The sequence below is a fragment of the Fundulus heteroclitus genome, chromosome 12, assembly GCF_011125445.2.
Source record: "Fundulus heteroclitus isolate FHET01 chromosome 12, MU-UCD_Fhet_4.1, whole genome shotgun sequence".
Classification (NCBI taxonomy): domain Eukaryota; kingdom Metazoa; phylum Chordata; class Actinopteri; order Cyprinodontiformes; family Fundulidae; genus Fundulus; species Fundulus heteroclitus.
In genome coordinates, this window is record NC_046372.1 from 18820650 (window position 1) to 18846021 (window position 25372).

The following is a 25372-nucleotide window of genomic DNA, read 5'->3' on the forward strand; positions in this document are numbered from 1 at the left end:
GTGGTGGCCATAAGCAGCTGAATTGATCCATAAATCTCAAGACGTCAATCCAGATCCTGCTGGAACTCCTTAAACCAGCTTCTTCTTTACGTCTTCCCCTGCAAACTCCTTGTCTAAAACCAAAGGAACTAAATTAGGGTTTCGTTTTTATTTGTCAACAATTTAAACTGTTAGTTATTACTTTTGGACATGTTCATTGTTCACATTTAAAATATTGACATATGAAGGTCTCAGAAAGCAATTGTTCAGTGAGCTTTAATCTCTAGGTGAGTAAAATATCCAAATATTGATGACGTAATAACCCCAATTTTTTTGGATTTCACAATGTTGAATTATAAAATACCATAATAATGTGACGTACTAATGCCATGTACTTATATAAATACTGTCTGTTAAGAGTCTTTTCGCTTAGATTCAGTGAAAATCAGCTGCAAAGTAAAGCTTCTTAATGTTAAACGTGCCCATTAACAAAAATTACTAACCAGCACCCTCTAGTGGCAACTTGATAAAATAGGAATTTCGATCCACCCAAAACAGGGTAAACAAAACTTAAAGGCTCGGTTTTCTTCAGACAAAGGACACGTAGTTCATTTAGGAGTCTTGAATTTCTACTGAGGAACGCGCTGAAAGTGAATTGTAAGTAAACTTTCTGTACTGAAAAATAAAATAAGGATAATGGCTGAGAGAGCTCTTTTTAAAAGTTTCCTGAGCTGCCATGTGTGTTCAGAGACTTTTAGAGATCCTGTGTCTCTGAGCTGCAACCACAGCTTCTGTTCAAGCTGCCTGCAGAAATTCTGGGAACAAGCTGGAAACAAGAACTGTCCCATCTGTAAAAGATCATCGAAGAAAAATCCATCCATCAACTTCTCCCTCAAAGAACTTGCTGATTCGTTTGCCGGAAAGCAGAATGAAGCTTCGAACGAGATGGAAAAGGAGAAAGAGAAGAAGGTGGTGTGTGAGAAACACTCAGATGTTCCTTACTGGTTCTGTAAAGACGAGCAGAGAGCTGTGTGTCCTGTCTGTGAGTTTTCTCTCCACCAGAGTCACAAAGTGGTTCCTATAGAACAAGCAGTCAGTGAGCTGAAGGACCAGCTGAGATCTGACTTAAAGTCTCTGCAGGACAAGAGGAACACACAAGAAGAAGTGAAGACAGAATACGATGAGATGATTGAACACTGCAAGAAGCAGCTGTTGTCCACAGAGAGACAGATCAGAGCCGAGTTCAACAAGCTCCACCAGTTCCTGAGAGAGGAAGAGGAGTCCAGACTGGCAGCTCTGAGGGAGGAAGAGGAGCAGAAGGGGAAGACTATCAGCAGAGAGATGAAGATGATCCAGGAGCAGATCTCCTCTCTGTCAGACAGCATCTCTGCTGTTGAAGAAGACCTGCCGAAAGACAACGTGTCGTTCCTCAGCAGTTATAAAGCCACTCAGAGCAGAGCCAGAGGTCAGAGGTCACTGTCAGATCCACAGCTGGTCTCAGGAGCTCTGATAGATGTGGCCAAACACCTGGGCAACCTGTCCTTCAGAGTCTGGGAGAAGATGAAGGAGAAGGTCCACTTCAGTCCTGTCATTCTGGACCCAAACACTGCAAATAGATGGCTCTACATTTCTGATGATCTGACCAGTGTGAGACACGGAGACACAGAGCAGCGGCTTCCTGATAATCCAGAGAGGAACACTAAGTATAGCAATGTTTTTGGTTCTGAGGGCTTCAGCTCAGGGAAACACAGCTGGAAGGTGGAGGTTGGAGACCATCCTCGCTGGGTTATCGGTTATGTTAAAGAGTCAGTTGAGAGGAAGGGAAAGACATCTGCTTCACCAGAGGATGGAACCTGGTGTTTAGTTCATTGTGATGGAAAATACACTAATGGTGATGGTCAAACTCTCACAGTAAAGAAGAATCTCCAGAAGATCAGAGTCCAGCTGGACTATGACAGGGGGGAGGTGTCCTTCTACGACCCTGAAGACATGTCTTACATCTACACTTACAGAGACACTTTCACTGAGAAACTTTTCCCTTTTTTAGGTGTTGGAAAAGCTGCTGATGCCAAAACTTCTGATCTCAAAATCTGTCAATTTTGAAATTCATCAAACATTTTTAAAGCTTAGATTTCTGTTTTTTCAATTCTCTGAATGACTTTGCATTTTTAAATAAATGTTTCTTTTTGCAACAAGAGCAAATTTCCTTCTAAATTCTTTATGAACAAATTTAATTGTTTTCAAAGTTTTTTAACCTTTATTGAAATTACGAATAGAAATGTAACTAAAAATAACTAAAAATCATAATAGCTTGATATATGAAGTTTTTTTCTTGTGATTTTGTGAAACCAGTTTATAAAATGTACATTTATGAATGTTTTGACTTTAATGTTTTTATAATGTAGAAAAGAATGCAGAAAATGTAAAAAAAAAAAAAAAGTTTGTTGTTTTTCAAACTGAATCAAATATTTAATCATGAGTCTTTCTACAATAATCTCCCACCACCTTTGGAAATTTCTTTATATTCTAAAAATTAGAAAGAGAATGATTATATTAGTTTGTTCCTAACTCTCTTTTGTAAAAATATTTAATGTTTTTTGATCAGTATTTCTATTTGCAGTCAGACTTAGTTTTAACATATTTTATCAACAAATTGTATCATCTTTAAAGGTTCAAACTTTTTAATATGAAACCAACAACAGGAATGGATAACTGAAAAATAACAGAAAATCAAAACATGTTGATATAATTTTCAAAGTCTGAACACGCTGAGCCAGCCGTGCAATCACATTCAGATGTTTACATCATGGCTAGATTTGTATCTTATCTTTTGTCTCTTTTCAGGTTAAACTGTCTCTCTGAGGTTTACCTCAGCTTAGCGTAACTACATAACATCAAATGATTGTGTAAAAGATTGTTTAATTTTGCCTTTTGACATTTTGAAGCTCCTCAAAATTCCTCTTTTAGCTGCATTAAAATTCTAGTCAATAATCTCCCTTCGAAAAGCAATTTATATCCCGTTCAATGTCATACAGTTTTGATCAAACCCAAACCACATTTTTTACTTCTATTGAAAATTAAAGACCATGTATATCTAAAGTCTTCTTTCAAGTGGACTAGTTTGTGATGAGTGATTATTGTTACAAGCAATATCATAATCTCAGTTTTCATATTACTTAGGGCTAAAAACAAGTGATAGTTTTTAGCCCTAACTGTTTGCCCTTCTATTAACATTCTATAATCATTAATATAAGGGCTTCTAATCTGGTATTTCTGATGAGAAAGGTCTCTTAAATGCATTTGTGTTTAGAGCTGCAGTTTCCCAACACAAATAAACATTATTCAAAGCATGATATTAATAATTTAAACTCAATTACTTAACACAGACAACAGAGATTTAATCACATACAAATGAGACATTCAGACAAGCAAACACACACACACACACACACACACACATGCAGGCCTGTTTTTTTACACTATTTTTACACAGATCTGTGATCTTTTAATTTTTTATACGTTTCGAACCCCTTTGTGGGAAATCTGCATGCTTAATCCAACTATTTATGCATGTCATGCTTTCGTGCCATTCTGGTGTCTCCAGTGCTCACATGTCCGAGTGGAGTGAGGCCATAGTGACTTTATCATAATATTCCAATAACAATAACTAAAAAAAAAACAGGAAATCAAAACGTCTTGATATAATTTTCAAAGTCTGTTATTTTGTGAAACCAGTATAAAAATATTCCTCTATAAAGTTTTTATTTTAATTTAGTCTTTCTCACAGCATTGGACATTTCTATATATTCTAAGTAGTGTGAACAAGTGTGATCTTTTTAGTTTGTTCTCTATATCGTAAAAATGTTTAACACAAAAAACAGAAATGACACAATCGGTTTTCTTAACTGGGTTATCTTGATAGTCTTGTTTTTAATTATTAGAATGATTCAGTTTAGCAGGGAACCTCTGAAAATAAATATTTAGATCCAGTTTTCACTCTCTGACTGTTATGTCCTCACTGATTATTTGTTCTCTTTTCCTCAATGTAAAAGTTGTTTCCATGATAATCAAACTGCTGCTGAAAATCTTTGTTACATTGAAAGAAAGAAATCTGGCATCTGTTGGTTCTATTTAAGCATATCTAGTTTATTCAACATTATCGTTTCATGCACATATAGAACATAATACTATTGGGTGGATACTGTGTCATATTATGTACATAATATGAAACATGTACATATTGACATTTTCAATTTAGCTTGATTGAAATGCAATGAATGACTTTAAATTCACTCAGGACAATGATGCTTCAAGTCAAATAGTTAAACAAACAAAAACACGCCATTGTTATGTTATCTTGTGTACTGACAGAAAGATGTCACTTCATGCTCAATAAGATATTTAAGAACTAATCATTACTGCGATGAGAGAAATCCATTTTCCTGAAATAATCTGTTACCCTGGCCTGGTCACACAGAATGCGCTGTTGGTTCATGTTGTGTGCTCTCCTCACCCGTCTGCTATCCACCAGACTTAACATCACAATATGTAAAGCTAAAGATGTTTATGTAAACCCATCAGATAGCTCTCACAGAGTGTAGGAGACACTTTTAGTAATCCACATGTTTCAGGATCTCACCCAGTGAGGTTACCTATTCCTTAAAATCCCCACCCTCAGTTTTCATTGATCAAATAGTTTTGGAGGGAAGAAATTAAGCTGTGTTAAAGTCAATTTATCTTCAATTAACACAACATTGTAGATAGCTGCGAAATCAAACGGTTGGTGTGCCACCACAGTCCACTATTGAATTGGGTAGCTTCAGTGCGGGGCAGTTTCTTTAATTATTCAACACATTTTTTTGACTGTGAGAGTCTTTAATTCTCCTTTTTAACTAGATTCAACTAAAGGTTCTAAAAGGACTTTTCTTCAGCTTTTATTATTCATTTATATTATTACATTTCAATCTGGAGAGACTCACACAGACAAAAAGAGGCAATTAGAGAGATCTATTGACAGAAATTAGAAAAAGTTCTTTGGCGCCCAGACCCTGGCAGAGGACGTGAAAGCTGTGAATGTCCATCGTGAACAGAAAACCAACCAGTTAATAAATGAACTCCACCTTTTCTGGAAAGAAGAGTCAGAAATTTGCCAGAAGCTTGATGATGGCTACAAATAATGTGTGGTCCAGGTCCAGCTCACTAAGGGACATTAAAGCAAAGGCTAGAGGGTCTGGAGGAATATATTTGAGCCAGTATGTATAATTATGACCCATTGTGGATTAAATTAAATCCAAAATTCAGACTTCTTATCAAAGATCATTTAGGTTGGATGTGATCATTTTATTCTAAATAACAGTCCAACTAAATCATTAAAAGTCCAGAATAATGACTTTCATTCCCACGATGAATGGATTTAAGCTTCTGACCAGAACTGGATGTTTTCTGTTAGTCAAAGGCTGTTTGTGTTAAACAGGAAGAGAAAGGTGAAGGAATATTAAAAATGAGTCAGAGTCAATGAAATAAGATGGTAAACATTGATTGTAGTGACTTGTTCTTAACAAAACAAAAACAAACCTAAGCCACAGCGAGGCTGCTGACTGGCACTCAGTTGACGCGTCGTCCTCTTGCATCCAATGAATAAAACTTCAGGTATGATTGAAGAGCTTTTATTGATCCAACGCTCTCACAATAATGCAACTTCCAATGGTGCCCACTGGCTTACAACCAAAGGATCTATCATTTGCCGCAACGCAGTGATCAATAACAAAACCTACAACAACCGACGACAACCGACGGTCAAAAAACTGTTTGTTTCTGCCGCAATCAGCACACCTGCCGTGCAACTACCTGTGACTCCATTTAAACAGATGAAGCCACCCACTGTCCATTTTATGTAATGGACAGTGGGTGGCTTCATCCACTGTATTACAACAAACAGTAAAACAAACACAAAACTCCAAAATATGGCTCTAACCTTGCAAAACAAACTTGCTCTAGATTCCCTACTTTCTGAGAAAGGAGCTCGCCTCGCTCCCCAGCCTCATCTCGGTCTGCATACTGTTGAGCAGGTTGAAATCTTCACGGAAGGGGACTGGAGTCCAGATCCGGGTCAGCCACCTGGAGGGCCTGCAGCTCCGCCTCCAATGGAGCATAAGGACAGGAGGGTGAAGCGCCACTAGATCTATATGTAATTGAACCAGTGCTGCACTTTTATTCTTGATGTGTCTAACAACATGACTGACATCCATAATAAATAAATTACAACAGTCGCTGACAATCCAGCAGTAGGAACATAGTAGTTCATCCTGGGATCCTGTGTCATGGTTCATTTCTGGTGGTTGGACCTCCTGGTTAATAAAGATTGGATGAATTCTTTCTATTTTCCTTTTGACTTTGATTTTTCTTTCATGTTGTATTATTCCAATGGTTAAGAGAATGGAAATGGAAAAGACTGACACCACTATGCTGAAGATCAATACTGATGCAGACTTGCTTTTACAATGACCATGATATGGAGAAGTTTGATGTTTCTTTATTAAACTATGATGACAGTACTGTAAGATGGAGTTTACATTACTTAAAGAGTGCTATAATGATGTAATAACTCTAAACCAGAGGGGGAGTTAATACTGATGTTAAACATTCTAGTATTTTAATTCAGTAAGATGTATTTTGTAACATTTTTCTTTTTCTTTCAAATTATTATTGTTATTATTTTTATCTTATGCTTATGTACTTTTTACACAATTTCCTATTTCTGACCATTACAGGCTCACAGAGTTTTGACAACTTTTTTTATTATGTGATGATTTCATAATCAGAAGAAATGACTGTGTAAAATTTTATTGACGTCTGTAACTGATCATATCTTGTCTGGATGCATCTGCATAACTCTCCTGTGTGAAAGAAGCTCACATGCTTACAGATTTACTATTATCCACATCCAAGGACACAGAGAGGAGTTGAGTTAGAAAGGAACTGGATCATACCAGTGGCTGCACTCCTCTGAAGATTACTCCCACTTTCTATGTTAACCCAAAATGTATAAAAGTTTAGTGTGCCCTTTTCCTCTCACTCTGTTTCCTGACTGCGTTGGGGGACAGAGAAATTCAAACTCTTGTGCCTTTGAATTAAATAACTTACAAACAAAAGGATGCATCATTTGTTTTCATGAGTTGTTTGCTCACTTAATTGATAATTATTACTATCCACTACAGAACAATGTTGTGTAAATTGCTTTAAAACAGTGCACTGTTGTGGATATTTTTGTTTTTAATACTATAGTCCAATCAAAACCAAGCAAAATGATTTTAAGGACAAAAATATTTAACTGCATGAAACAGGACCAAAGTAAAATCCGGTCTTTAAAAATGCTTGATTTCCACAAATGTATTTGTTTAATTTATAATGTAACATTATAAGGTAGGTTAAAATAGTGAGAAAGGCAAGGAGAGTTTATTTGCAAATCACCTTTCAGTAACAAAACAATTCAAGTAAACGTTCGTCAGTTTTCAACTCTATATAAAAGATTTATTTAAAAATGTGTTTCCGGTTTAAAATAAGTTCTGACAGCACCACCTGCTGGAGATAAACTGATACAGCAGATTGTTTGTTTGAATACGTAATGTTAAGAAAAATATCTTAGGCAGAAGGTATGTCTCTCCCTGTTGCTGCGTAGAATAACATCATGAAGGTTTATTGCCAGGGGGGTGGGGGGTGGGGGGGGGGGGGGGGGGGTTGGTCAGAACCAGAAGGGTTTCTTTGTTCCAAACAGAGGGGCTCACCCACCCTCCCCCTGAGCTTAGCAGGAGGAGCACTAAGTTGATGAAAAGGATTTCTTTCCAAAATTTACTTCAGACAGACTTTCTGCATCATCATGAGTGCACCATATAATGAACACTAGAAATGGTAATGTAATACTCTGTCTCCATATTTAATTTCTAATGAATTAAAAATGCATATTACAATGTCTTACCTCTGATCAATGTTTTCTCATTTATTGTCAAATCTTAAACCGGGGTAAAAATGGGCCTTCAGTAGCGAAGCAGGATTAGGCCAGTACAACATAATTAACAGTAACTGACAGGGTAAACTGAAAGTAATGGCGTCTCAGCTCAGTTCAATAACGTCTGAAAATACTGGGTGTCAGATCTCTGCTGAATGAACACGGAAATACTTGGAAGATTTTAAGAAGAAGCAGCTGAAACATTTGGTGAGTTTGGCTGTTGAAATAATTCAATCCAGAATGGCTGAGAGACTTCTGGAAAGTTACCTGAGCTGCCATGTGTGTTCAGAGACTTTCAGAGATCCTGTGTCTCTGAGCTGCAACCACAGCTTCTGTTCAAGCTGCCTGCAGAAATTCTGGGAACTGTCATGGTTTAGTTTTGATTCGGCTTTTGTTGCCATTGGTTTTCGGTTTTTCCACCTTGTTTTAGTGTTTGTTAGGGTTTAACTTTATTTATTGTTTTTAGTTTCTCCTTCCCCTCACTTCAGCCTTCCCTTCCACCCAGCCTTCACTTCACTCTCCTTGCAGTCAGTCACACCTGTTAGTAATTATTCAGTCAGATGCATGTCACCTGTTAGTCTTCCTATTTAAACCTCCCTCTGCCTCACCTTAGTGCTGGTCCGTCTTCTGAATCATCCACTCCATGCCAGTCCTCGTCCTTGCCTTGGTTTCGGATTTAAGGTTAGTTTGCCACGTTGAAAGACTTTGTGCCTCACCATTGTTCCTGGGAGGTTCTGCTCTGTGTTCTGGTGTTCCCAGTGATTTGCTAACCTGACTAGCCGCTCTGAGAAGGCTCTGCTCTGTGCCACCCCGCTCAGCGTTGTTGGACTCTCTCTCCTGGCCGTCAGCCCCTGCCTTCACCTGCACCCCTGAGCCGTTGTATTCCTGCACCTCCGGTTACATCTTCCATCAGTCATCAACCCTTCAATAAACCTCTCAAACTTTTGTCCTGTGTGTGTTCTGAGTTCATCAATAAACAAATCCTGACAGTACGGACCAGCCAAAAGGATGAACTCAGACACCACATGGAACTTACCTGCAGGGGCTGACACCCCGGAGATCCGTGCATACCTGGACATGTGCGAACGCCTGATGAAAGAGAGGTACGCCAGGATGGCTTCTGCCCAGGACCCTGCGCCGCCGATCAAGGCCGACTCCACTCCCCAGGTGTTCTACGTGGGCGTTGTTGCCGCTACCCCAGGGCACGAGAAGAGAAGCCGCAGATCCCTTCATCGCCTATGTCACCACCTCTATGACTCGCAGCTGGCTCCCCGAGTAAAGCTCAATGTTCCATCCATCAGAGCCCCACATGTCGAGGAGGACCAGCTGTGGAGCTTCTATTACGGTGACCGGGACGACCTTCTTCCCCGTGGGCCTGTAGCCACCCCTCTGACAGCCTCTGTACCCCCGTCTGGCTCCTCCCGGCTAGGACGCCGGGCACTCCGACGCCTTAAGGCCTCCGAAGACTCGCTCCCGCTCAGGTCCCGTGAGGGGGTTCAGGAGGACCCGCCCTCTGAAGCCTGTAGCCCGGCAGCGTCCGAGGTAGCTGAAGAGATGGTTCCGCCTCCACCCGAAGACTCCGCTCTGCCGGCCACCGTAAGCTCCGCTCTGCCGGCCACCGTAAGCTCCGCTCTGCCGGCCACCGTAGGCTCCGCTCTGCCGGCCTCTGAAGGCTTCGCTCTGCCGGCCGCTGAAAGCTCCGCTCCGCCGGCCGACGTAGGCTCCGCTCTGCCGGCCACCGAAAGCTCCGCTCTGCCGGCCACCGCAAGCTCCGCTCTGCCGGCCACCGTAGGCTTCGCTCTGCCGGCCGCTGAAAGCTCCGCTCCGCCGGCCGACGTAGGCTCCGCTCTGCCGGCCACCGAAAGCTCCGCTCTGCCGGCCACCGCAAGCTTCGCTCTGCCGGCCGCTGAAAGCTCCGCTCCGCCGGCCGACGCAGATCAGCCCGAGGCCTCCGAGGAAGCCGCCCTGCCTCAGGCCGAGGCCTCCGAGGGAGCCGCCCTGCCTCAGGCCGAGGCCTCCGAGGGAGTAGTTTCGCCTCAGGCCGAGGCCTCCGAGGGAGTAGTTTCGCCTCAGGATGAGGCCTCCGTGGGAGTAGTTTCGCCTCAGGCCGAGGCCTCCGAGGGAGTAGTTTCGCCTCAGGCCGAGGCCTCCGAGGGAGTAGTTTCGCCTCAGGCCGAGGCCTCCGAGGGAGTAGTTTCGCCTCAGGATGAGGCCTCCGAGGGAGTAGTTTCGCCTCAGGATGAGGCCTCCGAGGGAGTAGTTTCGCCTCAGGATGAGGCCTCCGAGGGAGTAGTTTCGCCTCAGGATGAGGCCTCCGAGGGAGTAGTTTCGCCTCAGGATGAGGCCTCCGAGGGAGTAGTTTCGCCTCAGGATGAGGCCTCCGAGGGAGTAGTTTCGCCTCAGGATGAGGCCTTAGTTGATGCTACTCCTATTTCTAGTTCGTCGTGCCGGGGTCGTCCTCCACGACGCCCGCACCAGACTTTCCTGTTCGGCCGGAGCCAAAGACTGCGGACTCCGGGCCGCTCAACTTTGCTTCGTCGGGGCCGTCCACAACGGCGCCCGCCTCTGACTTTCCTGTCCGGCCGGAGCCGCAGACTGTGGACTCCAGGCCGCTCGACTTTGCCTCGTCGGGGCCGCCCACCACGGCGACCGCCTCTGACTTTCCTGCTCGGCCGGAGCCGCAGATTGCGGACTCCGGGCCGCTCGTCTTTGCCTCGTCGGGGCCGTCCACCACGGCGCCCGCTTTTGACTTTTCTGTTCGGCCGGAACTGCCGACCGCGGTCTCCAGGCCGCTTAACTTTGCCTCGTCGGGGCCGTCCACCACGGCGCCCGCCTTTGACTTTTCTGTTCGGCCGGAGCTGCCGACCGCGGTCTCCAGGCCGCTTGACTTTGCCTCGTCAGGGCCGCCCTCCTCAAGGGCTTAGTCGGGCGATGCTGCTCCGCCGCCTGCCTCGTCCAGGACGACCTCCACGAGAACTCTTGCGGCTTAGCAGCCGTCTTTGCCTACGCCCTTAAGGCCAGTGCTTTCTGTTTTATTTTGTTTAAGCTCGGCTTTAGTTTTGATTGATTTAGAATTCCTCAGTTTAGAATTATTTAGGGGGTTCTTTGTTTTCTTAGAGTACTTAGTCTGTTTTGCTTTGTTTTTTCCTGCTCTGTTTTAGGAGTCTAGAATTTGCCTTAGTTTTCTAGGTTTGCCCAGCCTTGTCATTTTAGCTTTAGCTCTCTGGTTGTCACGTTAGTGTACTTGTTCAGTCCTAGTTTTTCTTGTTTGTTCCTTCATTCGTAGTTAGCTTTAGTTTCATTTTCTGCTTTAGTGTTTTGATTTTATGTTTTGCCTTAGTTTTTCTTTTGTGGTGTTATCCCTGCTCTAGTTTTGCCTTATTTTCTAGTTCTTGGTTTGATTCTTTATTGTTGTCCTGCGCTTCTAGTTTCCAGCGCTCCTTAGGTCTTAGCGCTCACTTAGATTTCTGACCCCTGGCACTGAGCTGTTTCATGCTCCTTAGCTTTGGCTGGTTCGAGCTTCCTTGGTTTTTGTTTTGGCCTTTTAGTTCCTTAGTCCCCTGGCGTGTTAGGACGCCTTCTGTTTCTCGGTTCCCCGGCGTATTAGGACGCCCTCTGTTTCTCGGTTCTCTGGCGTGTTAAGACGCTCACTTATTCTTGGCTCTCTGGCGTGTTAGGACGCCCTCTGTTTCTCGGTTCCCCGGCGTGTTTGGGCGCCCTCTGATTCTTGGTTCCCCGGCGTGTTAGGACGCCCTCTGATTCTTGGTTCCCCGGCGTGTTGGGACGCCCTCTGATTCTTGGTTCCCCGGCATGTTAGGATGCCCTCTGATTTATGGTTCCCCAGCGTCTTAGGACGACCTCGGTTCCCCGGCGTGTTGGTACGCCCTCCGTTCTTGTTCCTTGGCGTTTTGGATGTTCCTGCTTCCCTTGTGCCCCGGCGTTTCCCTCACGCCCCGGCGTTCTCTTCCCCAAGCCCCGGCGTTTCCCTCACGCCCCGGCCTGTTCTTCCCTCTGGCGTTGTCGTACGCCCGTTCTTCCCTCTGGCGTTGTCGTACGCCTGTTCTTCCCTCTGGCGTTGTCGTACGCCTGTTCTTCCCTCTGGCGTTGTTGTACGCCTGTTCTTCCCTCTGGCGTTGTCGTACGCCTGTTCTTCCCTCTGGCGTTTTTAGTACGCCCGTTCTTCCCTCTGGCGTTGTCGTACGCCCGTTCTTCCCTCTGGCGTTGTCGTACGCCCGTTCTTCCCTCTGGCGCTGTGGTGCGCCCGTTCCTTCCCTCTGGCGTTAAGTACGCCCGTTTCTTCCCTTTGGCGTTAAGTACGCCCGTTCCTTCCCTTTGGCGTTAAGTACGCCCGTTCCTTCCCTTTGGCGCTGTCGTGCGCCCGTTCCTTCCCTTTGGCGCTGTCGTGCGCCCGTTCCTTCCCTTTGGCGCTGTCGTGCGCCCATTCCTTCCCTTTGGCGCTGTCGTGCGCCCGTTCCTTCCCTTTGGCGCTGTCGTGCGCCCGTTCCTTCCCTTTGGCGCTGTCGTGCGCCCGTTCCTTCCCTTTGGCGTTAAGTACGCCCGTTCCTTCCCTTCGGCGCTGTCGTGCGCCCGTTCCTTCCCTTTGGCGCTGTCGTGCGCCCGTTCCTTCCCTTTGGCGCTGTCGTGCGCCCGTTCCTTCCTTTTGGCGCTGTCGTGCGCCCGTTCCTTCCCTTTGGCGCTGTCGTGCGCCCGTTCCTTCCCTTTGGCGCTGTCGTGCGCCCGTTCCTTCCCTTTGGCGCTGTCGTGCGCCCGTTCCTTCCCTTTGGCGCTGTCGTGCGCCCGTTCCTCCCTCTGGCGCTGTCGCGCGCCTGTTCTCCCTCTGGCGTTAGCACGCCTATTTCTTCCCTCTGGCGTTAGTATGTCTGGCCTTGCCTGTTTTGCCTTGTGGCAATGTTCGCCTGACTTTCCTTGTGGCGATGTTTGCTTTTCAGCATCTGCTAGACGTTCTTGTTTTGCCTACCAGGGGTTGTTAGAGACCCCTTTTAGTCCGCTTTTGTTTTCCCTGTTGTTTCAGATCGCCCTGAGTGGGTAGTTTTTTTTTTTTTTTTTTTTTGTTTGATTTTGGCCCACCATCCGTACCACCCTCCACCCACCCTGCTTTGATCTGTTTTGTTTGACCCTAGCCCGCCATCCGTACCACCCTCCACCCACCCTAGGTTGGTTGTTGTTTAGTTTGTTAGGCCGTCCGGAGTCCGGCCTTGAGGGGGGGGTAATGTCATGGTTTAGTTTTGATTCGGCTTTTGTTGCCATTGGTTTTCGGTTTTTTCCACCTTGTTTTAGTGTTTGTTAGGGTTTAACTTTATTTATTGTTTTTAGTTTCTCCTTCCCCTCACTTCAGCCTTCCCTTCCACCCAGCCTTCACTTCACTCTCCTTGCAGTCAGTCACACCTGTTAGTAATTATTCAGTCAGATGCATGTCACCTGTTAGTCTTCCTATTTAAACCTCCCTCTGCCTCACCTTAGTGCTGGTCCGTCTTCTGAATCATCCACTCCATGCCAGTCCTCGTCCTTGCCTTGGTTTCGGATTTAAGGTTAGTTTGCCACGTTGAAAGACTTTGTGCCTCACCATTGTTCCTGGGAGGTTCTGCTCTGTGTTCTGGTGTTCCCAGTGATTTGCTAACCTGACTAGCCGCTCTGAGAAGGCTCTGCTCTGTGCCACCCCGCTCAGCGTTGTTGGACTCTCTCTCCTGGCCGTCAGCCCCTGCCTTCACCTGCACCCCTGAGCCGTTGTATTCCTGCACCTCCGGTTACATCTTCCATCAGTCATCAACCCTTCAATAAACCTCTCAAACTTTTGTCCTGTGTGTGTTCTGAGTTCATCAATAAACAAATCCTGACAGGAACAAATTGGAAACAAGAACTGTCCCATCTGTAAAAGGAGATCTTTCAAAGAGGATCCAGGAGTAAACTTCACTCTGAAGTCTTATCATTCTGGACCCAAACACTGCAAGTAGATTTCTCTACCTGTCTGATGATCTGACCAGTGTGAGGGATGGAGACACAAAGCAGCAGCTTCCTGATAATCCAGAGAGAAACACTTTTTACACCCTTGTTTTTGGTTCTGAGGGCTTCATCTCAGGGAAACACAGCTGGGAGGTGGAGGTGGGAGACCATCCTGACTGGCTCATTGGTTATGTTAAAGAGTCAGTTGAGAGGAAGGGAGAGACATATGCTTCATCAGAAGATGGAGTCTGGTGTTTACGGCTTCATTTTGGAAAATACTTTAATGGTGATGGTCAAACTCTCCCAGTGAAGAAGAATCTCCAGAAGATCAGAGTCCAGCTGGACTATGACAGGGGGGAGGTGTCCTTCTACGACCCTGAAGACATGTCTCACATCTACACTTACAGAGACACTTTCACTGAGAAACTCTTCCCTTATTTAAATGTTGGAAAAGCTGCTGATGCCAAAACTTCTGAAGTAAAAATCTGTCAAACTGAGATTTCTGTTTAAACATCAAAGTTGTGTTTTCTCATAATTACTTTTGCATTTTTAGATCTTTCATTTGCAGTCAGACCAACTTTTGTTTGAACAATGAACAATTTTATTATTGTTTCAAATTGAGGTTTTGAAACTTTAATTTGAATAAGAAAACTACATGTTTTTGAACATCAAAACATCTTTATCATTTAATGAGTTTAATTTTGTGAAACTAGTATGACATAATATTTTAAGAATGTTTTTACTTCAGTATTTAATTGCAATCTTTCTCACCAGCATTTGACAATTTCTCAGGAAAACAAATTTGAGGATTATATTTATTTTATTCCTAACGCTGTTTTGTAAAAACTTTTAACACAAGCTCAGCTTTCTTAACTGGGTTATTTTGTTAGTCTTGTTTTTAACTATTGTAAAGATTCAGTTTTTTAGGAAACCTGTGAAAATAAACATTTATATCATGTTTTCTCTCTCTGAAAATTTTCAGCTCACGGATTATATGTTTTCTTTACCTCAATGTAAAAATTATTTCCATGATATTCAAACTGCTGCTGAAAATCAACTTTTCTGGTTACTTTTAAAGGTTTGATTAGTTCTTCAACACATTTATTTATTTTACTTTCACAGTTGTGGAAAAACTCTGTAGTTCTCTGGACTTCAAATCACAGTCAGAACCAGCAGCCAGTTCTATTAGTCCAGTTATTATTTATGCTGATAGAAAGCTTTAAATCACAAAGTTTTTTTTCTCCTGAAACATTTATCAGAATCAGTACATATTCACCAGCGGAGAGTATATTAATGGAGAACTGTTTCTGAAAGCAGTTCTGTTGTTCCTCACAGTAAACTGGATCCAGAACCCGACCTGGTCCAGATGCTTCAGGTTCTGGTCTCTTAGCAGCCTGCACAGCTCCTGCAGCTCCTCCATGTAGGAGGGTCATAAAGCTCAGACTGCAGGAAGTTAGATTTGTTTAGAGGATCAAAGTGCAGCTCTGGTTCTGATCAGAAACATGTATCATATATCAGAGCTCTGATTACCCCGTATGTTCTTAACAGAGCACTTCGCTCTCAGACTGCAGGTCTGCTGGTGGTTCCTAGAGTCTCTAAAAGTAGAATGGGAGGCAGATCCTTTAGCTATCAGGCTCCTCTCCTGTGGAGATCTATTTGTCTCACTCTACTGAGTTCTCCTACTGTTCTCCAGTTTTGCAGTGTTTGTCATCATTTCAGCTTTTAATTCAATCTGAAAAACTCACACAGAAAGAAAAGGCAATTAGAAGAATTTTAATGATACAATATTTTAAGAGTTTGGCGCTCAGACCTCGGCAGGAAAAATTCACGCTGAATTATACTTGAATATGCATTAGCAGGCGTATGAGAATAGGGATATTTCCCCCCGGGTCTGAAACTGGTGGTGGAGTGGAGATAAGCAAAGTTTTGTTCAGTCCATATGATGATCTGTTTGAGCTAGATGTCCAACTTGATAAACACAGGTTTGCATGAACTGTCCATGATGAGCAAGCATGAAGCGACTGTGGAGAGAAAAAACTCCTCCTTGGGAAGAAACCTCTGGCAGAACCAGGCTCAGCATGGCGGTCTTCTGCCGGACCGTTTTAAGGAGTGACTGGGAATTCCATGAGAGTCCAGGAGGAATTACACTCTGATAGGGACGAGGTTGAAGGAGGACCGTAGGAAAGCCAGGCGGAGCTTGCTATGATGGTGGAGAAGGGGATGGAGGTGGGTTGAAACCGGTCGACAGAGTCCAAACCGGACACGCGCAGCCACTGCTTGCTCGCTGAGGAGAAGGCCGAGATGAGGATGTGGAGTTCTTTTTAAGATGAACCCAGGATGCTGATTGGCTTTGAGGAGGAGCAGTTCAAAGCTGATTGCCTTGCGTCGGAGGCGGATGAGTCCCTGATTGATGGAGGTAGGCAATAGAGTTTCTTCAGTCTGAATTTTCGCTTAAGCTGCATCTTTTCGCTCTCTCTCTTTTTTCTTCATAGAAGGTACACCTGGTCTGACGTTCTGTTAACTGTGACATCATCCAGAGAAGACAGATCATCCTCTACTACCATCTAATGTAGAACAGATTACTAGATCAATGTGTGCTTCTGTGCTTTTTGTCTCTCTTGTTGTGTCTCTGCTCTGTCTTCTCTAACCCCCAGTCGGTCGAGGCAGATGACCGTTCATACTGAGCCTGGTTCTGCGGGAGGTTTTTCCTTCCCATTAATGGGGAATTTTTCTTTCCCCAGTCGCTTCATGCTTGCTCAGTATGAGGGATTGCTGCAAAGCCATGGACAATGCAGACGACTCTCCCTGTGGCTCTACGCTTCTCCAGGAGTGAATGCTGCTTGTCAAGACTTTGATGCAATCAACTGGTTCCCTTGTATAGGAAATGTTTTGACCAATCTGTATAATATGATTGAATTTGACTTTGGAAAATGCCTTGAGATGACATGTTTCATGAATTGGCGCTATATAAGTAAAACTGAAAAAAAATTAAAACAGGTCATCATCCTGGTTAAGTATTACCATTACATTTATTACTGAGATCATTCAGTTTTATTAAAGCAGGTAAAGAAGAAAAAGATAAAGTCAGAAGCAGCAGATAGAGCAGATAAAACAAGAAGCATGAAGGTTCTGGAAAGGTCTTTCCAAAGTCCTGACATCAGTCTTGTTGCCAGTTTGTGGATTAGGATTAAAAGTTGGATGATTAAAGGGAAACCAACCAGTTCATGAATGAACTCCACCTTTTCTGGAAAGAAGAGTCAGAAATTTGCCAGAAGCTTGATGACGGCTACGAACAGTGTATGGTCCAGGTCCAGCTCACTAAGGAACATTAAACCAAAGGCTAGTGGGTCTGGAGGTATATATTTGGTTCTGTATGTATAATTATGACCCTTTGTAGATAAGACAAAATTCACAATATGTTCATATTAACCTCTTATCAAAGCTCATTTAGGCAGGATGTGATCATTTTATTCTAAAAAACAGTCCAACTAAATCATTAAAAGTCCAGAATAATGACTTTTATTCCCACAATGAATGGATTTAAACCTCTGACCAGAACTGGATGTTTTCTGTTAGTCAAAGGCTGTTTGTGTTAAACAGTAAGAGAAAGGTGAAGGAATATTAAAATGAATGAAATAAGATGATAAACATTGATTTTATTACAGATCAGTAAGAAATCGACAGAAGTTTAAATTAATGATGTCTGAATTCAAAAAGAGACACAAAGAAATGAGAAGCAGCAAAACATGATCCATGAAACATCGTTATTTGTGAAGATATTATCCTTGGTAACAGTTTTGAGCTACTAAGTCATAAATTCAGTTTAACATGAACCAAGATGATGAAATGAGAGAAAACAAACAATGAAAAGGAGCAGAAAGAAACAGGAACCTCTGATGAAATCCATCAGCAGCTCCTGATGCATCTTCAGCAGGAGCATGAACTCATGTTCAGGTCTGTTACCGTGTTCATGACTTCTGTGAAGGTTCAGAGGACTTGAAATCAAACTTTAAAGCTGTTGCTTGGATCAGTGGTTCCCAAAGCTGGAGTCAGGACCCCACTGGGGGTCACGGATCAGCAAGTGTGGGTCTGGAGACCCTCTTCAGAAATCCAGCTGAACAACAAAGATAATGTTAAAGCATCTTTCTGATATAAATAATAAAACTATAAATAGATGAAAGCAAAATGTTTGCTGTTGATGCTGCTTGTTATATCCTTGTTTAATTAAACTGGTTTTATACTCAGTCGCTAGTTGGGGTCATGAGTCTCTTCCTGTTAGTTTGTGGGTCAGAAGCTGAAGGTTTAGGAAGAACTGGCTTAGATGATATAACAACAGAACACAGACTGAACAAACAAACACTGTGAAAGCTCTCATTCTAACAGAGGCCTGGAGTCTAATAAGTTACTATAGATCCTAATTGATTCTGTCATTTTCTAAACAACCTTTCTCCTAATTTAGCACCAACACAGCAGCTGAAAAATAAATAAAATCCCTTCTTGCTTTTAGCATCAAGGATGCAATCAGGGTCAGACTGGGGCTGGAAACTAGGAAACTTTCTCCTAAACAGATCCACCAGCTGAATAGTTGCTAACAGGGTTGTCCTGATATCTGCCTGTTTGAAATTATGTTACAACAGATTAACATTTAATATCATAAAAACCTGAGGTTCATCTTTCACATAGAGAAAAATAGAAATACTGTGACAGAACCCTCAATATGCAGCTTCCTGCTCTCTCCCTGTTATTTTTAGTGAGAACGTGTCTGCTGATAAAGAAAACACTGAACTGAATGTTTGCAGGATGAAAATGTTCAGTCTTTTCTTAATTTAAATTATCTGAACTTGTTATTGATCTGCAGCTGAAGCACATGCATATTCATCGGACAGGCTTTCAGCAATATGTCTGAACAAAGAGTAAGTGTAAGTAAATAAAAGTACCATCAACCTTTTAAAAGCATGCATAAACAGGTGGAACACATTGTTCTTCCCAGTATAAAATAAAAAATCTGGCATTTAATTTTAGTCTTTTGAGAGTACCTGTACCCCAAAATGAACAAGTGTTTAGAAAACAATCTCTCTAAATAGTCCAAAAATCTTTCTAACATTGCGAACAGTGGCAGCAAACGAGAACACTCCATGAAACAATAAAACACAGTCTCACGATTAGTGCAAAATGGACAATTCTGGCCAACATCAGAGTTAATAACGGAAACAAAAGCATTCACAGCCACAATGCAATGTAAAATCCTCCCCTGCAGGCCAGCTGCTCGTTTGATCAATGGTGGTTTGTACAGCGCTCTCCATTCAGGTCCAACACTGTCACTAAGACCCAAGTGAACTCTCCACGCAGTGTCAGCTTTGCCATTTAATTTGTCCCTCTGCAAAATCTTAACAAAATGTTTATACATTACTTTGCTGTTCACAACTTTAAAAGAAACCTCAGAAGAGATCTCATTTTTTAAAAGTCCAACGCAGTTCTTCAAATTTGGGGAAATGTTTACTGAAGGGAAATCATCGTTCCCATCAGGTTCAACAGAGCCGTTACAATAATGAAGCAACAAAGTAAATAGATGACAGGCAAATAGGCAAGAGGAACTGCATCGTCCAAGCCTGCTCCTGCAAGCTGGACTACAAACCCCGAATTACCACATTTGAGAGACAAAACTGCCTTAGAAAAGTTGGCCCCACCTGACAACCTGCACTGAACTGTGACCCATAGATGACTGGTTCCTGAAGCAGCCAGTATAGTGAGCTTTGTTGTGTTGACCTCTTCTTTTTCAGCAAACTCCACAACTTGAATAATCCACAAACAGGAAGTTCTTTGATGTTAGGCTGCTTTAAGTCCATCAGAAACAAGGTTTTGTTCAGTCCAGGTCCACCTAACTGATTCAGGATAGTGCAAGCCAACGGCCTCCACACTAAATCAGTAGGACCACACAGAAACCTCTGTAGGAACTGGAAACGGAAAGCAGCCCCCCTGCTGCTGAGGTGGATCAGGCCCTGTCCTCCATCGTCCTTCGGCAAATACACCGCACTCTGCAGCGCCCAGTGCAATTTGTCCCAGAAAAAGTCAACAAGAAGGGTGGTCAACACATGACAGGCGATGCCATAAAGTGAACGAAACCAAATTATTAACAATTAGAACTCTCTGTAGGACATCTTTGTAAAAATTCACTTCCACTTTGTTAAACGACCTTTCACCTTATATAGAACATTTCCCTGTTTTTCAAAACAAAAGATTGATCACCCAGAAAAACTCCTAAATATTTAAACCCTCCCTTGTTCCAAATTACCCCTCAGGCAATCTTAGTTGTTTCTTGTTGGAATTATTTTTACTATTCTATATATTTTATATTATTTACTATGATTCATTGCATTTATCACATACTGTATTTACTCATCATTATCATTATTAGAAATGTTTTAAGGTTTGAATTTATTCAGACATTAAAGTGTTTTTCAGATGACTAATATCTCTCATATGTATTAATGTGTTTGTGTTTATTAGTATTGCCATTTAATTACTGGAGCATATACCATGCTTCATCCTACCTCATACTATGTGTTTTAACTGTCGCTCTTATCATTGCAGAAGGCCTGCAGAGATATGACTCTTTTTCCATGAGCTGAACTGAACTGTGTGAACGGCGTTGTATTATCTTGAATGTCACATCATAACGGGTTTTTTGTAACTAGGGAACTCCCTTTTAGCAATAAAGAGAGAAGAGGTGCAGGATGTGTTTTCAGAGCAGTAAGGAGTTGTAACTGGGCACATCTCTGCTCTTCTCCTCTCAAATAAAACCAAACTAACGCTTGTTGTCTTTTCTTCCCTTTGTTGTTTAATGAATGTTTTAGGTGTTTGAACCTGACATTTCTCCAGTTCACCTCCAACACACAGAGCTTCACTTTTGTCCCAGATAACTTTGGCTCAGGATAAAGAGCCAAACTGAGCTACATCTCTTACCAACGTGTCAACATCCTTCTGAGTGTTCTCTAAGATGACAAGGTCATCTGCAAAGGCCGACAGCTTTAAAGGTGTATTACAACCTGGAATGATCAACTCCTGAAGGTCACATCTTAGTTTAATAACAATGGCTCAAAAGCTAAAAAATATAACATGCCAGAAAGGGTACACCTTTGTCTAATTCCTCTTCGGACCTGAAAAGGAGCGCTCAAACAACCATTAATTTTAGCACACTGAATGTCACAGTATAAAACCTTAACTTTATCAATAAAATCAGTGTGAGCCATAAGCAGTCATGCTCAACACAATCAAAGGCTTTTTCTTGATCAATAGATTCCAGCTTTCAGGCCATACAGCTCTTAGATTTCTAAAAAATCTCAAATCAAGACAATGTCATCAGAAATCAACCTGCCCGGTACACAATATGTTGTGGTAGCATGTTCCAGCGCTGTTCTTTTTTTACAAGTATGAGGGTAAAGTAGAAGTTTATTTATACCTTTTCATAGAGAAATGTCACAAAGTGATCCACAAACGGTGAACCCGACAAACCACACAACAATGTACGATACATGAAAGATAACACAATAAAAACTAGTTGAATTTAAAGCTTCTTGGAATAGAAATCTCTTCAGCAGCTTTCTAAAAGTTTCCACAGAGTCCAAACTCCATAAAAATAGAAGCAGTTTGTTCAAAGGTCTGGCTGCAACAGCTTAGAGAGATTGGTCTCCTCAGGAAATTAAATATTAAAGTTATATTGAAGGAAGAAACAGACAGAAATTTCCCTTCACTTTATTTTAGTTCCCGTTTCTCTGTAAGGTTTCGTCGTTGTCATACATTGAGTAAAAAATATAAATAAATAGTCCTATATTTTGTGATGTTGTGTAAAGTAACTCTGATCATATCTTGTCTGGAGACACCTGCATAACTTTATTGCGTGAAAGAAGCTCTCATGCTTACAGATTTAAAATTGTGTTGCCACATCCAAGGACACAGAGAGGAGTTGAGTTAGAAAGGAACTGGATGGTACCAGTGGCTGCACTCCTCTGAAGATTACTCCCACTTTCTATGTTAACCCAAAATGTATAAACATTTAGTGTGTTCTTTTCCTCTCGCTCTGTTTCCTGACTGCGTTGGGGGACACATTCAAACGCTCATGCCTTTGAATTAAATAACTTACAAACAAAAGGATCCATAATTTGTTTTCATGAGTTGTTTGCTCACTTAATTGATAATTACTAATATCCACTACAATTTGGCGTTGTCGGTAGGATCTGGTTCTACTAATAAGAGAAAGATCAGCCACATGAAATACACTTTAATATCTAAAACCTTAAAACTTCTTAGTAGTAAAGAGTAAATTTATATGATAAATGCAATGAACATAGTAAATAGGATAAATAGTAAGAATAATTCTATCATTCCCCCCTGTTATCATTCAATATACTCTTTTTCTCAAATCACTTCTTTCTCTTAAAAAGTAGCATTTATTAATACAGGCATTTGGTGCAACCGGGATCTGAGCGCCAGGACCTAATGAGCGCTGGAACCCAAAGAACCCGGGCAGACGAACCAGAGGCCATAACAGGACAAACAGGAACCAAGATGGGAGGACAGGAACGGAAAGGCGTGGTGTTGGTTTGACTGAATACGAGCCGGCGACAAGGAACAGACTGAGGTGAGCTTATGTAGGGGTGTGAACAGGTGGAACAAGTCATTAGATGATTGAAGCCTGACAGGTGCTTCCAGTCAGAGCTGCGCAGACACAGAAGGAGGCAGGAACTGCTAAGAGTGCAGCCTTCAGGCTGCATCCTGACATATGTTAAACAATCTAGTATTTTGAATTCAGTAAGATGTATTTTGTAACATTTTTCTTTTTCTTTCCAATTATTATTATTTTTTCATCTTTTATTTTATCTTTAACTTTGCTTATGTACTTTTTACACAATTTCCTATTTCTGACTATTACAGGCTCACAGAGTTTTTACAATTTTCTTTATTATGTGATGATTTTCTAATCGGAAGAAACGACTGTTGTGGAAAATTTTATTGACGTCTGTAACTCTGATCATATCTTGTCTGGATGCACCTGCATAACTCTCCTGTGTGAAAGAAGCTCACATGTTTACAGATTTACTATTATCCACATTCAAGGACACAGAGAGGAGTTGAGTTAGAAAGGAACTGGATCATATCAGTGGCTGCGCTCCTCTGAAGATTACTCCCACTTTCTATGTTAACCCAAAAGGTATAAAAGTTTGGTGTGCCCTGTTCCTCTCACTCTGTTTCCTGACTACGTTGGGGGACAGAGAAATTTAAACGCTCATGCCTTTAAATTAAATAACTTACAAACAAAGGATGCATCATTTGTTATCATAAGTTGTGTGCTCACTTAATTGATAATAATTACTATCCACTACAGACCAATGTTGTGTAAAATACTTTAAAACAGTGCAATGGTGTGGATACTTTTGTTTTTTAATACTATAGTCCAATCAAAACCAAGCATGTCTCTTAAAACGATTTTAAGGAAAAAATACTTAACTGCATGAAACAGGACCAAGTAAAATACGGTCTTTAAAAATGCTTGATTTGTTTAATTTACAATGTAACATTACAAGGTAGGTTAAAATAGTGAGAAAGGCAAGGAGAGTTTATTTGTAAAGCACGTTTCAGTAACAAAACAATTCAAGTAAATGTTCTCAGTTTTCAACTCTATAAAAAATAACATTTATTTCCGGTGTAGTTCCGACAGCACCACCTGGAGGAGATAAACTGATACAGCAGATTGTTTTTTTTAACACGTCACGTACGGGATAAAGAAACTGAAAGTATTTTCAGATGTTATTGAACTGAGCTGAGACGCCATTCCTGGCTGTCAGATCTCTGCTGACACACGGAAATACTTGGAAGATTTTAAGAAGAAGCAGCTGAAACTTTTGGTGAGTTTGGCTGTTGAAATAATTCAATTCAAAATGGCTGAAAGACTTCTGGAAAATTTCCTGAGCTGCCATGTGTGTTCAGAGACTTTCAGAGATCCTGTGTCTCTGAGCTGCAACCACAGCTTCTGTTCAAGCTGCCTGCAGAAATTCTGGGAACAAGCTGGAAACAAAAACTGTCCCATCTGTAAAAGGAGATCTTCCAAGGATTTTCCAGCAAGCAACTTCACTCTGAAGGACCTGGCTGACTCTTTTACTGGAAGACAGAAATCTGGATCATCTGAGGCAGAAAAAGGAGAAGAGCAGCTGATGGTGGTCTGCAGCAAACACCAAGAAGACCCTAAACTGTTCTGTGAAGACGAGCAGAGAGCTGTGTGTCCTGGCTGTGAGTTTTCTCTTCACCAGAGTCACAAAGTGGTTCCTGTAGAACAAGCAGTCAGTGAGCTGAAGGAGCAGCTGAGATCTGACTTAAAGTCTCTGCAGGACAAGAGGAACAAACACAAACAGGTGGAGAAAACATACGAGGATGTGATTCAACACTCCAAGAAGCAGCTGTTGTCCACAGAGAGACAGATCAGAGCAGAGTTCAACAAGCTCTACCAGTTCCTGAAAGAGGAAGAGGAGTCCAGACTGGCAGCTCTGAGGGAGGAAGAGGAGCAGAAGGGGAAGACTATCAGCAGAGAGATGAAGAGGATCCAGGAGCAGATCTCCTCTCTGTCAGACAGCATCTCTGCTGTTGAAGAAGACCTGCAGAAAGACAACGTGTCGTTCCTCAGCAGTTATAAAGCCACTCAGAGCAGAGCCAGAGGTCAGAGGTCACTGTCAGATCCACAGCTGGTCTCAGGAGCTCTGATAGATGTGGCCAAACACCTGGGCAACCTGTCCTTCAGAGTCTGGGAGAAGATGAAGGAGAAGGTCCACTTCAGTCCTGTCATTCTGGACCCAAACACTGCAAGTAGATTTCTCTACCTGTCTGATGATCTGACCAGTGTGAGATGTGAAGACACAGAGCAGCAGCTTCCTGATAATCCAGAGAGAAACACTTATTACACCGTTGTTTTTGGTTCTGAGGGCTTCATCTCAGGGAAACACAGCTGTGAGGTGGAGGTGGGAGACCATCCTCGCTGGCTCACTGGTTACGTTAAAGAGTCAGTTGAGAGGAAGGGAGAGAGAAATGTTTCACCAGAAGATGGAATCTGGTGTTTGCGGCGTCGTTTTGGAAAATACTTTAATGGTGATGATCAAACTCTCACAGTGAAGAAGAATCTCCAGAAGATCAGAGTCCAGCTGGACTATGACAGGGGGGAGGTGTCCTTCCACAACCCTGAAGACATGTCTCACATCTACACTTACAGAGAAACTTTCAATGATAAACTCTTCCCTTTTTTAGCTGTTGGAAAAGCTGCTGATCTCAAAATCTGTCAAACTGAGATTTCTGTTTAAACATCAAAGTTGTGTTTTTAAAATTCTCTGACTAATTTTTTGTATTTTTAGATATTTCTATTTGCAGTGAGACCAACCTTTGTTT

At 42.3% G+C, this 25372-nt stretch overlaps 2 protein-coding genes across 2 annotated transcripts; both read left to right on the forward strand.

The window, feature by feature from the left end:
- The first annotated feature begins 550 nt into the window (after positions 1-550).
- On the forward strand, positions 551-25372 carry LOC118564845 (nuclear factor 7, brain-like). The gene is made up of 2 exons (XM_036144126.1): positions 551-2067; positions 25261-25372. Exons 1-2 carry the CDS (start codon positions 676-678, stop codon positions 25285-25287), a joined length of 1419 nt encoding a protein of 472 aa, XP_036000019.1. The 5' UTR covers positions 551-675; the 3' UTR covers positions 25288-25372.
- LOC118564847 (zinc-binding protein A33-like) lies at positions 23695-25287 on the forward strand. Its single transcript, XM_036144128.1, has one exon. The coding sequence runs from the start codon at positions 23881-23883 to the stop codon at positions 25285-25287; it is 1407 nt and encodes a 468-aa protein (XP_036000021.1). The 5' UTR covers positions 23695-23880.

Excerpts from the sequence above, each read along its gene's own strand:
- LOC118564847 (XM_036144128.1), top strand. The coding sequence starts at position 23,881 with ATGGCTGAAAGACTTCTGGAAAATTTCCTGAGCTGCCATGTGTGTTCA.
- LOC118564845 (XM_036144126.1), top strand. The coding sequence starts at position 676 with ATGGCTGAGAGAGCTCTTTTTAAAAGTTTCCTGAGCTGCCATGTGTGT. Across the intron at positions 2,068-25,260 it reads CCAAAACTTCTGATCTCAAA|ATCTGTCAAACTGAGATTTC; the intron begins ATCTGTCAATTT and ends GCTGATCTCAAA.